This window comes from Coenobita brevimanus, chromosome 60 (genome assembly GCF_032717465.1).
Source record: "Coenobita brevimanus isolate Jiangsu-jjx chromosome 60, ASM3271746v2, whole genome shotgun sequence".
NCBI lineage: Eukaryota > Metazoa > Arthropoda > Malacostraca > Decapoda > Coenobitidae > Coenobita > Coenobita brevimanus.
In genome coordinates, this window is record NC_137013.1 from 42,616,856 (window position 1) to 42,632,953 (window position 16,098).

Genomic DNA, 16,098 nt, shown 5'->3' on the forward strand with positions numbered 1-16,098 from the left:
TCCACGGATAGTGTTCCACTAGATACTCACATGCTGGAATTTTACATGTGGTGATGATGGCTCATTCTCCTGGTATGGGCATGGGTGTGACATTGGCAATAGGAAATGAACAAATGGTACAGGGTAGATATTGGTAACGTTGACCGAGTCACCCTTTCAGCATACAAGAAATCACCTGGTGGAGTGAAAGAGGAGTGTTATATGTGGACCATCCTGTGAACAATGTGATTAGTTATTCATGCACAAATTTTGATCGGGAGTGATGTGGGATGAATATATTGTATCGTAACAATGTATTGCAGTAAGGATGAGAGGGCATCTGTGTGGAGTATTCTAATTAGATTTTAGTTTAAGGCTTCCCAAGATCTTGCCAAGTACATCCCTGTTTGGTAGAAAATTTCATTATATTAAGCATTTCAGTCTAATCATGTAAATGTATTTATTTATTGCTGCTACTGGGTGATTGTATTCAGCTTAACCCCTTTTAACTGTGCAAGGTTGTTTTTCGGAGGTGTCCATGTTGCACAGACATAGGGGTAAAAATGAAATTTCCCAAAGGCCAAATTTTGTCTTAGGAATTGAGAGAACACATGCCAAAGTATATAGTAACGAAATATTAGCTCAATATTTACCTTGGTAAAGCCATGGATGAATATTGAAGTGTCTGATTCCCTATTGGAATGTATGGTTTTTGTTTTCTTTTTTGGTTTCGGTTTCGGTTTTGAAGGCTCAAGCATGTTTGCATGGGTCGGCCTTGGTCACCATGGCACTATATTTGAAATTCACCTACGCAGCCAGGGCTGTATTGAGCAGTCGCACTCAACAACCCAGGCTGTATAGAGCAGTTAACGGGTTAAAAGGGAACTCTAGTCATGAGGGGGTTAATGAAGGCTTTATCTACTCCATTTTGAAAAGTCTTATCTAAATTGAATAAAATAATCTTATATCAATTTGTTCTTGGTGTTTCAAAGGATGTTATTCAGTTCAGAAGGTACTCTAGATGTAAAATGGTTAAAGCTAAAACTAACACCTGCAGTACTAGAAATTGATCTCAAACCAATTAAAATCATTCGGAGGCAGCAGGAACAAAGTATTGAATATTTCGTTGGATGGAAGGGATTGAGTGGCCTGTTAAACTGGGATAGAAATGTCAAGGGTATTATTGGCATGTTGAATTAACCTCAGTCTGGGGATGCCTCTTTCATTTCATTCTTGCCACATCATGAATTATTTTATTCAACTTGGGACGGACATTTTGAACTGGAAAGGTTAGGTACAGCATTAACAAAAAGCCCTTACAGTACAAGGAGCAGTTTCTAAGTTGGATAAGATTATCTGGCAGTAGTGAGAATAAGCCAGCAAGGATGTCACCCAAATTCTAAAGATATCAGTGTCAGGTTGGCATGTGAAGATGAAATTTGTCTCATTGGCAGGGTAACATCACTTTTTTTTCCCTCCCTTTTTCCTTTTTTAAGGCAGCTGTAGGCCCATACTGTCACCTGTCTGTAAGTAGGGCCTGATTTTTTAATTCAGTTTCACTTCTTAGAGATATAAAGACTAAATTATAAAATGCACCATCATGTTGAAGAGGTTGGATATCTATAGATTAATCATGTTGGGATGTCAAGCCGAGCAGAAATCTGGTGCTAAGTAAGAGGAGTATGGCTCTTAAGTATGAGGAGTGTTGCTCTTGTAAGTGTGTGTATGTCCAGCATACTGCTACTTTTGTATGTTCTGATGGTAACTGCTGTATATTAAACAACTGGGTAGGGATTCACAGAGTAACATGAGGTTAGTTTTCACTTGCAAGATTGTTTTCCTTTTAAGATTATTTTTCTCCAACAAGGTTATATTCCTCCTAAAGTTATTTTTCTATTATCTTTGTTCTTAAGATCATCTTTTTCATCGTTTTTTTCCTCTCATAATATTACTTTCCTCATATGAGATTGTTTTTCTCATCATCATGAGAACAGTATTTAGTTTTTGGACCCTCATAATACTGTATCACTTTCCTCATATAAGATTATTTTCCTTGTCATCATGAGAACAGTATTTAGGTTTTGGAGGAAGATCAAGAGGATAAGAAAGATTGTGTACTGTCCTTGCGTTTCCTATTTCCATAGATTTATTTTATTTTATTTTTTATTTTTTTATTTTTTTTTTTTTTTGAGGGAGAACAAGAAACAAAGAGAGATCATATACAGTATATACAGGTACTCTTCTTTCTTTCTCTTTTTCCTTTGTTTACTGTCTGTGTTTTTTTTAAGACTTAGGCAGTACGTGCATGTGTAAGTATGTCATTCCTTTCTATAGGTTTGTTTCTCATTCTGTCAAGTTATTTTTTCTGGCTCTCTTGATGCCATCTTACCACACCTTGGGGTGGCAGAGGAAGTCTGGTCGATGATGATGATGCCCCTACTGTCTCCAGGTTTTACCTAGGGCCAGGTAATGAAGATTTGTTTCTATAAGAAGATCAAGAGATAGTGAGGGATGCTTTTGTTGCAATAGAAAAGTAGACTTGTTCTGATCATGAGAGGGTTAAAAATGACAGTTCAGTGTCCTCTGTTGTAGCCGAATAAAATCATCTGGCATCTGCAGGAATATAGTAGAGTTCTACCTATCATGAAAGGGTAACATGTATATTCTATTTCCTTTTCCATGCAAAAACAGATCTCAGTTGAAAGAGGGAATTGACCTTAAATTGTTCTGTGGATCTTTGTCTTGTGCGTTTGTGTGGCGAGTCACAAACATTGCAGGGAGCAGAGGGAATGCTTGCCTGTTGTATCTGTGTGTGCAATCCATCAGGTCTGTAAGTAGGCTTTTGTACTCATTTTGTAATATATAAATGTGTGGCAAGCTGATTATTATTTTTATTCTAATAATGCTGTAACTGTTGGACAGAGGGTTGTACTAAAGGTGGTGTAGGAGGCTGTGTAGCACCTCTTCTTTGGGGATTTATTTTGCCTATTGTGTCAATATTCTTTTGTGTGTTACTTGTAAGTGAAGTCAAGAATCCAAGCTGAGACTTGCATGTTAAAAGTCATGATATGTATTTGATATTTTTTTTCAGTAGTTTCCAGGAACAATTGGGAAGTAATTAGGTGGCTTTAGTTCTTAGTTTAGCTCCCTGTACATAAAAAACATCAACTATATCATTATTGACCTCAATATGGGATTCTTAAAGAGGAAACATAGCATCTTTTGATTTGATCTGTAATACTCTCTTTTATGTTCCTTGTACTATCATAAATTTGACAGTGTGTTCACCAGTAGCAAAGTATCAACACACTCTTCATCAGTAACATAAATATCATTATTTTCATCAAGATCAGTAATACTGACATACTCTTCATCAGTAACATAAAAATCGACATTCTCTTCATCAGTGACATAAATATCAACATCATCAGTAGCATAAATATCAGCATTTTTTTCATTAGTAACATGTGGAGAGGATGGAGGGTGAAAGACTGACGAAGAGAGTGTATGTGAGTGAGGTGGAGGGTGGAAGAGGGAGGGGGAGACCGAGGATGAGATGGAGGGATGGGGTGGAGAGGTATATGAGAGAGGGGGGTGTGAGTTGGGAGCAGGGTAGTGAAATGGCGGGGGACAGGGCGACTTGGAGGCGATTTGTTTGTGGCCACCCCAAACGGGATTGAGGCGTCTGGCAATAGATAGATAGATAGAACATAGAAGTTGATACAGTATAGAGGTGTAATGAGCAGATAAAATCAGTGAGAAAGATATGCTGCAAAAACTCTGTAGCTATATGAAAATATGACTCAGAGGACACATTAATGTATGAGAGGTGCTGCTGCTGCTTCATTACACTGTGTCCCTCCCTCATATGTCAATCAAATACAGTAAGGGCGGTATTCATGTACAGTTAGGAAGCTTACTAACACCTCTTCCTCAGCAATTTAAATTTTGATATGACTGGCAAGCACAGCTTTGTACATTATTTATGCTGAGTATGGTGATATTAGCATGACTCGAGTAACACAGAAGAGGATGGCAAGGTGTAATAAGCAGAATACTGTAAATTGCTTAGGAGTAGGTGTGAGAAATTCCGCAACCAATGAGAGTTTAGGCCCAAGTCATAGTGCGGTACTCCAGGTGGCATGGCAGGCTCCATAGCACCTCTTCCATAGCTATTTATGTTATGTATGCATCTTAACATTCTCTTGTATGCTATTTATGCCATTTTAATATTGCCATAATATGCATCAGTAATGTATAAGAAAATATTGAGGTGTGATGTGATGAATGAATATATTTTACATTCTGCATCTTCATGTTCTTTGGTACATAACTGGTGTCATCATAACAACAACATTATTTACATCAGTTACATGCCAGAGGATATTGTGGTGTAATATGCAGAATGAATCACCAAGGAAGAGGTGTTAGGAACTCTTCAAAACCACTTAGAATACAATCCACAGTGATTCTCTCTGTGGTAAGGGATGTGATATATAAGGTTCACACAATACAGGTATAATGTTTAATTTCTCCTTCATAACCCAATCTATACATAGGCTGGTGTACTGTACTGTAATTGGCACCATATGAGGCTCCCTGGCACCTCATCCTGACCAATTTATTTATGCATATCATTGTTGTTGTTGTCCTAGTTATGCAGACTGTGTTGACATCATGGGTACAATCTTGAATCTGGCTTTATTTTGTTTTTATTTTTTCTTGGAAGGACAGTCTTTGAGGCTTTTACTCATTGGTTCCTTCTTGCATACAAAAAAAAAACAAAAAACAAAAAAAGTAATAATTTGAGAGGGAGACGTCAAGTGAAGAGTAGGAGTCGGGACCCAGTTCATTAAACGCTTGTCAAGGTTGGCGTCTTCAGTAATCCTTGTTGAAATGTTGAGTAAATTGGGTCCTTTCTTTGCAATCCTTGGTGTCTTCCTCCCCACGTAGACATTATACAGGAGAATAGCATGGTGTGATGTGCAAAATGACGCATAGGAAGAGGGGTTGGGAGCCTTGTAAACATAAGAAAATGCAGCCCTAGGTCAATGAGTCTTGCAGTTGATGAGGTGGGGCACATCATATAATTTGTAGAGGCCTTTTTTTTTTCTTTCCTTTTCTTTTTTTTTTAAATATATATATAATACCAGTTCGTACAGTTGGGGCAAATGTTTGCCTAGAGTTGACTACCACTGCTGCTCACTTCATTGCTGGCTAATATTTTAAAGATGTAATGGGCTAGTTGTATTTGCCTAAAATTTCCCTTCCTCTGCTTCTCACTTTCCTCTGCTGGCAAATATTCCTGAATTGAGAAGGGCTTGGTGTGTTTTTGCGTTCATATATGATGCATCAGGGAGGGATATAAATAACTATGCCCTAATTGTGAAGTAACTGCAGTGAATACTAGGCCTACGTTTGACCCTGACTGCCACCATCACCAAAAATATTACAGTACTGTACTGCATTTCTAGAGAGGAAAGTGATGGACTTGCCCTAAATGTGACATAGATACTATGGAGTACTAGGCCAATTTTTGTCCCTGACTGTACCACCATCACCCAAAAATGTTACTGCTTTTCTTAGCCTCTGAACTCCTCCAGTATGGTGATGTCATTCTCTCTCTCTCTCTCTCTCTCTCACTCTTACTCTAGCGACTGATGATTTTATTCAGTGATATTATTCAGCTTTCGTGTGGAAGGAGTTGATTAAGGCTGTATCTAACCTTTCCAGTTTGAAAACTTTCTCCTTAGGCTGTGTCCACACCAAATATTTGCTGGCATGGGTGGGTATGGGTGAGAACTTTTATGGATTACAGTGATGCAGTACTGCCGTTGTCAGCAAGTACTTGCTGTAGATGCAACCTTAGCTGAATAAAATCGTATTGAAATAACAGTAGCAAGAGTAATTTGAAAAATACATCATGATATTGGAGGGGTTAACATGTGACTCTCTTCCTTGACGTATTTCTGTGGCTGGAGGTTGGTGGGTCACTAGGAAGCTTTCTGTGGCAAAAAATCCTAATGGTATTGTAATGTATTGTACTGTATGTGGTGTTTACCTCTGTGTATGAGGAGAAAGGTATGCATACTGAGGGGATATTGTTTTTAGCTTAGAAGCTCTCTGGCACCTCTTTCATATTTGTTTATTGTGCATGTGGTACATATACAGTATGTATGTATGACACTCCCATAGTAGAGAAGGGGATATTGAAGACAATATCTAACCTTTACCATTGGAAGTCTCTCCTAAGCAGAATACAATTGTCTGGAGGTATTAAAAAATAGTTTTCAAAAGACTATCATGCTTTAGGAGTGTAGGAAAAGGTGCTGGGAAGGCTGATAAGCCAATTAGGATAGTTCCCCCAGTCTTAGAGCTGGAACCAGGTTTTCTGTTAATGGCAAAGCTTAATGACCATTTGCACACCCTAACAAGCAACAACATTTTTTTGGTTGATCATGTACCATTTTACAATACAGTATTTGTCTGAGAAATCACACTAGGTTCATGGGATCGTTTGTAATAAATTATGCAATACACTGCCACACCATTAACTTGAACTGTATTAACACTCAGGCTTCTGTGACTCATTGTCAGCTGAGAAAAAATCAGTTGATGCTGGCTGGGATACAGTACTAGAGTTGTATCAATTATAAGAGGGTTGTTTGGGTGATATGGGATCTAGAAACAAAAATATGAAGCATATCAATTTGGGACCTACTTAACAGCATAGAGTATCAGACAGTTAACCATTTAGTTTCACTAAAAATGCTAAGAACTCTAAGAAGTAGAAAGTCAAGTTATCCCAAGATAAAATTTTTGTTCAGAAGATATTCATTCACTTGACATTTTTAGATGAATTGTTCATACAAGAGATGTCCACTCAGTCAGTCTATAGAAGACACATTCATTTGGAAAATATTAACAGCTTATGTGTAGATAAAATGTTCTCATGGAAGTTCCTCACTCAGGCCATCTGTAGGTAAAATGTTCTTATGGAAGAAGTCCTCTGATAAAGCATATGTACAGAAATATTTGATGGTTATGGTGTTGCAGTGGATAGCATATAACACCTCCTGTCAAGTGTTTTATAAGCTCATGAACAAAGAGTCCCAGGAATTGTCTGAAACTTGAGGTTAGTCGTGAGTCAGTTTTGGGTAAAATGCTGTATCAACATGTGTTCAAATCTCAGCCAAACATGAGATGGTAGTTCTTGAGCTAATTTTGAGTAGTAAATGCTATATTGACATTGATCCTAGGCTAGCCATTGGAGAACTACAATTATCGATGACCTTAATGATGGAAATGGTTTCCCTCGTAATTCACCCATAAGTTCATGAATAACTGCAGCTCTGTAATAGCTGAGAATTAAACATGTGTTGATACAGCACTTATTACTTAAACTTACTACTGTATAAAAATAACCTTACGTTCCTCACACATCTCTTGAGACACCTACAAGGTTTTGGTTGTATGTACCAGCAGCTGATCTTTAAGTATTTTTTATGCCACTTTAAGATATGTCCATTACCATAAAATACATATCATTTCTAGCAGAACTGATATTACTCATGTGATAGGTATGAAGGTATGTTTGTTCACAAATGTTTTAACCCTGTCAATACAATATATTTTTTAATTTATTCTTGCTACTTCAGGATGATTTTATTTAGCCCTGGAAAGGCCTGTTCCCTTGCATTCTGGACCCTGCCTCATCCCATCGTTCGAGAAGTCAGAATGTTGATGATGATGATGATGATGATAAGACCTAAAATAGTACAGGGATAAAGGGAGGTCATGCATATCCCTTTGAATGCAAGAGGGCCTTCCTAGATAAAATCACCTCATAGTAAGTAGAATAAAGCAGAAAAACTAAACATTGTAGTGGAGGGTAAAGCAAATTAGGATGAATGATTTCTCTTAGCACAGCAGTGTTCATATTTTGGTATGTGTGGATGTGGATGGGTATTAAATTAATCCAAGAAGCTGTATGTTTGTGTATGTAAGTGTGAGTTTATTGTATTTTTTTTTCTGTTTTATGTCTGACTATTGTGGAAGTTGGTTGTCTAAAATATTTGTCCTGCTAGTGATATGGGCAAAGTGTATGGGTTCGGTATTCCTTTTGAGGAATGACTAGATTTATGGCATGTATATTTGACACAGTCCTTCAACTTTATTTTCGTTTAGTATTTGTACTCCTCACCCCACAGTTGATGGGATATGAGATTAAGATGATGATGATGGGAAACTCCATATTGGATGTTTGCATCAGGAGTAATAAGTGCTCGTTATGTTCTTTAAGAATTTCCTCTTTAGTATGCGGAAGATGATTTGCGTACGGTATTGTCTACAATTCCTTGAGTATGGATGTCGCATATGTGTATTTTATTGTTGCATGTATTACGGTATATTGCATTTATGTTTAGGAATGATTGCTGATGTATGAGTGACTGTAGGTGGTCAAGGATGTGATTGTACGTAGAATGAGAGCATGTCAGATTGTTTAGATGGTATTATCTTTGTGGGATGAGGTGTATGAGCAGTTGTTGATGAGCTAGGAATGAGTGTTGATTACATAGCCATGTTCAGTACAGTACTCATTTATCATGTTGAGTGCTTGTAGGAAGAGTGTGAGCATGTTGGATTACTTCAATAGCACTGTATGTTGTTTTCTTGGGTTGAGGTGTAGGAGTGCATGTTGTAGGGGAAGGAATGAGTGTAATCCTGTGCTGATTTAACTTGTACGTAGAGTGATTATAAGAGTGGTATGAGGTCATCAGATTATTTTAATGGTAATTTTTTTTCTAGGAGCAACTGTTGGTGAGCAAAGAATGAATACTGATGAAAGTAATCTTTATTCTGTGTTGATTTAATGAAGAACAAGCATGTGAGGTCATTTTGATCAATCTTGTCAGGTTTTGTTGTTGGAAAGTGGATATTGGTGAGCTGTTAACAAGATGTGAATGGATGTTGATGAATGTTGCTTTATCCTATTGTGATTTATCATGTGGAGTGATTGCAGCATGTGAGGTAGTTTTGATGGTAATCATTTCTTGTGGGGTTGAAGTGTTGGAGTGGATGTCTGTGAGTGTCGCCTTAACCTGTACCACTACCACGTGACCAGCCACTATCTGTGATAACGGGCGGCCCCAGAGTCCGCCCTCGTGTCATGGCTCAGTCTCAATAAACTTAAGTCACATTCCAATGTGTTTAATTTCCGAATTGCATAAGAGAAGTTGCCTTCCTCTTGTTGCACTGGGGTACAGTACTTTCCCCTTGCTGGGACGGTTCTTTGATGCACGCATGGATATCAAGGGGTAGCCTTTGTACTGTGTACTGATGTGTGTTATTCCTATTGTCCTCAAACAATTCTAATTTCTGATATGACAGTGGTATATTCTTTGAGTAGTGCAGCCAAAGGTATGTAGTTTAACTGTTTCAAAACCCAGAGAGATATTGTTGATTTCATGAATAATACAGATTGGGTGGACTTTCTATGCATTAAATCACATCTAAAAGTTGTTTGAATTCTTGGATCCCAGGGGAAGATTCCTTGTGAGCAGTTCAGCCAGTCTGTTGTTCAGTACTGTATTCCCCCAGGGCCGACTTTAACAATGCTAAAGAGTTTGTCAGCTTGGTAATGAACCTCTCACATGACATGACCTTTACAGCATGGTTTCCAAACTTAGAAGTTTTGTTGTTGTGAATATTTCAGTTCTGCTGCAATCCACCCTCCTCGGTTTGAGAGAGAGGAGTTTGGGAGCCAGCAGATGCCACCCCATGAGGGTTTCCCTCCAGCTTTTAGAACCATTTTTAAAAATAACAATTTTGTTCTCCATGAACATGCATACCGCTCGACTGCGTCTTCAGTATTATTGGGTTATTTGGTGTTGTAGTGGTGGCACTGTGTAGAGACATGAGTGGACCAATGAATCAAGAGCAGGCTTCCAAAATTGCTCAGATTCATGTTATTACTATTACTTTTCATTATTATTAGAGTCCACCATCTTCCTCTTGGGGATAGGAGGGGGACTGAGAGATGTGTGGATAATAGGGCAGCTCCACCGGCCAGCCATATCAATGCCACCATGTGAAGGCGTCCCTCCAGCACTGTGCATGGAATAGTTGTGCAGATGTAAAAGTAATGCAATTAAATGATAGCATCAGTAAACAGTATTCATAAAGCCTAATGCAGTATTATGGTATCGTAAAAAATTATAATCATCATCCCTACAATCACCGGACGCGTTGATATTTACAATTGGATATTTTCCAGCCAATGATAAGGATTGTAAATTGTGAGATGGAAAGCCAGCCTATCAGGGATTAGAACACAAATCCTCTGGGTAAGAATTTGTTGATGTTTAGGCAAGAGGTCTCGGAGTGTCAATATTTCGTCTTATTATTTGTAATATACTGACGTTTGGATTTCTTAGCTTGGACTGAAAAATAATAACTTATTTATTGGATGCTAGGTGTCCCATCTGTGTTTTATTAAGGATAATTGACCGCGTAATGGTTGTGTTGGCAAATGCATGTGCTTTGGTGTGACGAACTAGCCCACGGTCATTGATATTGACGAGGCGCAGCAGCTAGATTTTCGGTCCAAATCACCAAGATGCTCGACGCTTTGTACAGCCTTCCCTTTTTCGTGTTGGAGTTACCGAAGCTTAAGCTGAAAAAGCCGTCATGGGTCGCAATGCCGTCGCCAATGGTGGTGTTCGCCTTCATCCTACTTTCATACTTTTTGGTGACAGGAGGTGAGATGCCGGTGACATCCATGAGCCCATTATAGATGTATTATGTAGTTTATATGAATTATGTTATGTGATTAATGATTGTGCGCATAGATGTCTATATTATATTAGGTAAATACACAAAGTGGTAGAAGTACAGAGAATTCCTGTAGCCTCTTACGGTACAATGCTTTAGGGTGGGCTATATCTATTTTTTTTTTTTATATTATCCAGTATGCCAGGAATTCACCCCAGCATTTATACATTTTACCTGAATAAAACTATACCGTCTTCTCTAATGGGTGGTTGTTTGGCAAGAGATGAATTTTCTTAGTGCAGCACCTTGCAGTATATACTTCAATGTGGCTGTTTTCACACAACTTTTGGCTGTATTTTATTAGTTATATCCTAGATGGTTTTGATTCTCCCATTTGTCTGTGCCTCTTGTTACAGAACAACCAGATCTAATTCCTCTGTGTAAAACTCTCTCTCTCTCTCTCTCTCTGTATATATATATATATATATATATATATATATATATATATATATATATATATATATATATATATATACACATACCAGTATATATACCAGATTTTATTTATGGTACTGATTTTTATCTCTTGCAGGATTGGTTGCAGTATAACATTGAGATTATTCAGTTAATAGTATCAAAATTATACACTGAAAGCAATCCCCCAAATGAAGAAGATTGGAAACAAATCTTATCCTGTTTTCCTATCTGTCAGGCCTTGTTCCATATGAAGATGGTTGGGCGTTAAGTTAGGGGAAAATTTTGTAGATAAAAGCAACAAAATTAAACAAATCGTCAATGAAATATAAGAAACTTTAAAAAAAAGAAAAGTGAAAAAGAAAAGTCTGAAGAACTGGAAATCCAAACCAAGCTATAAATTATATCTTGATATTCTTTGGACCTACCCTTGGCATCCATGAAACCTAGCTTCGTGGCATTCTTCGGATCTAACCTTGGCATCCTCAGAACCTAACATTAATGAACTCAACCTGGGCAACCTTCAGAAGGTTAATAATTGAAGAACTCACCCTAGCCAGCCTAACCTAACAGTGGAAGTCTCATGCTATGGACCTAACTTTGGCATCCTTTGACTACCTGACTCTGGCATCTTTTGAGTCCCAACGTGGTATCCTTTAAATCTGAACTATCCAAGCTTGGTATCCTTCAAACTTGACCTGTTCAAGCTTGGTATCCCTCAGACCTGTATGTTAATGTAGGGTAGTATCTTCAGGAAACATTGGCTTTAGTTTATTCTATTCACCAGGCATCATCTATGACGTGATCGTTGAGCCTCCCAGCGTTGGCTCCACTACAGATGAACACGGACACTCCAGACCGGTAGGCAGCAATTACCCTGCTAGTATAGTATATACTTTATACCATATACATTTGTATCACCTCTTCCTTACTGTTTTATTCTGCACATTATACCACAAAGTATTCCTGTATATTATTGATGCAGGCTGTGTTATTGAAATGATATAAATTATATCCAAAGGAATGTTAATTTGTATTTAGCAAAATAGTGTGCTAATTCAAGGTGCAAGGAAGCCTCTTGTGCCACCTAGAATTTGGCCCATGGTGGAACCACTGCAAATATATACTGGTACAATATTATCATGATTCTGACATAATGTACATTCTTCATATGAGTGTGAGGCCTGGGGGGGCTAGGTTCACAATGAAAAAGTTGAGAGGTAGGATGGGACTAGAATGTATTGGTGTTTTGATGAGGAGAGGTAGATTGAGGTGGTTTGAGCATGTGGAGAGGATGGGGGATGATAATTGGGTGCAGAAAGTGAGAAGTGTTGATGTTAGGGATAGGTTTGCAAGAGGTAGACCGAAAAAGACCTGGGACGAAGTCTTTGAGAGTGACCTCAGTGATAAGGGAGTGAATAGGGAAGTTGCCAGAGATCGAGCAGCATGGAGAGCCGCCATCAGGTGACAAGGCCGACGCATGCAAGTATGTTGGAGCCTTCAAAAATGAAACAAAATTATATGAGATCTGTGATTTGTATGATGAATACACAGATCTGTGATACAGTACTAGAGAGGGTAAATGCTACCACTATTAAGATTTCAGGATTCTGTACTTACCTGAATAAAATAATTTTACATTAGCTGATATAAAATACTAGGAAAGACACAAGCATAATTAAAATAGTAGTACAATATTCATTTTGTTTCTTCTGACAAAACTTGGCCACTCCCACAACTGTAGTGCAGTCTTGGCCGCATGAAATTCATTGAGTGTAGGTTATCAGATAGGAATGAGTCTCCATGGTTATAGGTCCAGTTAACCCTTGAATCTGAGTACACCATGGTCGTCAGCTGTGTTGAAAAAGATTAAAGATCTGTGTCAGGTTAGAACAGAAACTCTGTTGAGAAGACAAGACCATGAGAGAGTTAAGATAGTGTGCTAAGCTCAAATCCTGTTTTCTCCCTAACAGGTAGCATTCATGGCGTATCGAGTCAATGGCCAGTACATCATGGAGGGTCTGGCATCGTCGTTCATGTTTGCACTGGGAGGCATTGGGTTCATCGTGCTGGACCAGACACACTCACCATCCACACCCAAGCTGAATCGTATCCTCCTTATAATCATTGGCTTCGCATGCATCATCATTGCTGCCATTGCCTGCTATGCCTTCATGAAGATAAAGCTCCCGTAAGAGTTGAGACTGTAGTTTATCTGCCTTAACACATAAGAGCTCCTGTGTACTTGTTGATTTTGATGTGGCTCCAGGCTCATTTTTAACTTGAATCTGGTGGACTGCAGACCAAAACTGACCATGTAGCATCATCCCATCCTCTTTTTGAAGGATAGGATGTAGTTAAGGAACACCTGTATACCTGGTAGTGGAGCCACATGGTTATATCAGTGCCATGCCAAGAAGATGGCCCTCTCTAACATCAAGGCTGTAATTCTTCCACTTTTAAGACTTTTTGTCTTTTGTAGTTTTTGTACTGTAGCTCAGTAGAAGAATAAGACAAAAGCTCTAAATCCTGGCCATAACACATCTTGGCTAGTATCATATTCCAGTGTTAATCTCTTGTGATAAGACATCCATAAAAGATGAAAAAAGTGAAATGGTCTGCACTGAGGTAGCTTAACATTGACCCTTTACACCTCACAAAGGGTAATATTTATGCAGTACATACTTATGACCTTTTTTTCCTTGCAGAGGGTACCTGATGAGCTGAGCAGAGGTGCTGTGGTGAACTCTACCTTACTCTTCCCTCCACTTAATCATGGGCTTGTAAAATTTTGTAGTGAGATGTGTAAGATAACTTCTTTTGCAGTCAGTGAATGAATTATTATACATAATCAACCACGGGATGATTTTGTTCAGGTGAGGGGCAATCTGTTACCTTTATAGCCAGTTTGCATTCATTTGACAGATCTAAGCCACTCACAACTGGAATACTAAGCCATGGTTGTGTGATATTTGATGAGTCTTACTTATGAAATAAGAATGACTCTTCTTGGTTACAGGTCATCAACCCACCAATCTGACTACATTTGTTCATCTTTCAAACTGAAAATGGTGAAAGATGCTTGTCAAATGAAAACAAATGGCTGTAGTTATGTAGCTGACAAGTACCATATCTCAGTTGACTTTGGACTGGTAGAAATTCTTTTCACAGAATAAATTGGTCTGGATGTAGCTTAAATAAAATTAAGTATCCAAGTGCATTTATGACAGTGAAAGAATGAAAATATATATATATATATATATATATATATATATATATATATATATATATACACACACACCTGGATACACAAGATACACACTGAAAAGAAGAAAAAAAAAAAATACTTTGTGGTTATGTGGTTGTTGGTGTTTAGTTTTTTTTTTTTTTTTTTTTTTTTTTTAATGGTTTGTGTGCTTTCTTGAAACTGGCACTTAAATGTTTTTTGGTAAGGGATTATAAACAGTGCTTTGGGTTACATAAAAACCCACACACTGACACACCACTGACAGTCAAAACCAATGGCCTATCATTGACAGAGCAAGGAAAAGCCGCTGACTGTTATTCTTTCGTAAGTCAACAGATGCCTTCTTCATTGTGAGAATTGTAGAGTTTATCCATTACTTAACTAATCTCCCTACATTTGAATAAAAAGGTTTATTTCTGTTACATAAATACAGTGTGTTTTCATATCTTGTGGTATGATCATCCTTTGATAAGGAAAGTGATGCTTTGGTAAATACTATGTGGTCTGTGCTTTAATATATACCCTTTCAAGAGAGTGTAGATAATTACTAACCTTGTGTGTTTGTGTGGTGATGATTGTGAGGGCACCGACCATACCATCTGTGTGTTTGGGGGAATAATTTTCTGTATAGATGCATTTCACGTAAACCTGGCAGATAGTCATTCTGTTGAGTGTCATGTTTAGAAAAGAGATGTTAAACCTTGTTCATGTGCTTTTCTGTGCATAATTTACTCGTCCAGTTCAAAGCTGTCGGTTTCCTAGCCTCATCAGCTTCCATAGAGCACTGTCAATTCCATAGCATTGTCATCTCCCAAACTTCTGTTTCAATTCCCAAGCCTCATTGACTATTAAGTTTTCTGGCATCATGAACTTCCATACATCACTTTCACTTCCCTAGGATGATCATCATCTGTACCTCACTTTCAGTTCCCTAGTGTTATCATCTTCCATACCTCACTTTGAAATCCCTAGCCTTATGAACCTTCATCCCTCTCTTTATTCCCTTGTCTCATCAGCTTCCATCTCACTTTCACACACTCATTTGCCACAGCACTCCTTGTTAAACTCCTGGCAGCCCTGTTACATCCTTTAAAGTTATTTTTGGTGCTATCAGATGATTATAGTTTAAACTGAAAAGTCTCTCCCAAACTGAGTAAAGTTGTCAGATGGCAAGAGTAAAGTTGAAAAGATATTCCCAGCCTGAATGAGTTAAACATTTTCCAATCTGTCCAGAACACAGAATCAACATGGCACTGATAAGAGATAAGGCAGCCTCCATGATAAGATACAGTAGTGGGAAGCAACACACCTATATCATGCCCCACATACTTATTGGCAACCAGCAAGGGAAACAGAGTGGACCCAGATATTGTATTACATGTGCAAATATTGCCGAAACTGTGAAGGGAGTGCTGAAACGTCCTTCAGAAGTGACTTAATAACACAGTCAGTCCTCATGCAATGTCAGTGATGTGTGCAAGCAAAAATGTTGCCTTTAGTGAAACTGACAAATGTGTGTGGTTTATGGTTTGAGAGGTTAAGAGTGTGAAAAACACTGATTTTGATTTCAAAGAGCCTATAATGAAGTGTTGATTCATCAGAAACTTAATGAAAAAATAAATAAA

General features: G+C 38.1%; 1 protein-coding gene and 1 long non-coding RNA gene across 2 annotated transcripts; one reads left to right on the forward strand and one right to left on the reverse strand.

The window, feature by feature from the left end:
- Window positions 1–10,554: 10,554 nt before the first annotated feature.
- On the forward strand, window positions 10,555–14,444 carry LOC145403055 (oligosaccharyltransferase complex subunit OSTC). Its single transcript, XM_080274900.1, has 4 exons — window positions 10,555–10,739; window positions 12,014–12,087; window positions 13,200–13,417; window positions 13,935–14,444. The coding sequence occupies exons 1-4, from the start codon at window positions 10,598–10,600 to the stop codon at window positions 13,951–13,953; spliced, it is 453 nt and encodes a 150-aa protein (XP_080131026.1). The 5' UTR covers window positions 10,555–10,597; the 3' UTR covers window positions 13,954–14,444.
- Window positions 14,445–14,602: 158 nt separating this feature from the next.
- LOC145403057 (uncharacterized) lies at window positions 14,603–14,976 on the reverse strand. Its single transcript, XR_013897926.1, has 2 exons — window positions 14,786–14,976; window positions 14,603–14,720 (listed from the first exon to the last, which is right to left on the reverse strand). It is a non-coding gene; the product is annotated as an uncharacterized LOC145403057 (long non-coding RNA).
- Window positions 14,977–16,098: the final 1,122 nt, after the last annotated feature.

Coding starts and splice junctions, on each gene's coding strand:
- LOC145403055 (XM_080274900.1), top strand. CDS start 10,598: ATGCTCGACGCTTTGTACAGCCTTCCCTTTTTCGTGTTGGAGTTACCG. Junction 10,740..12,013: donor ATACTTTTTGGTGACAGGAG/GTGAGATGCCGG, acceptor TCTATTCACCAG/GCATCATCTATGACGTGATC. Junction 12,088..13,199: donor AACACGGACACTCCAGACCG/GTAGGCAGCAAT, acceptor TCTCCCTAACAG/GTAGCATTCATGGCGTATCG.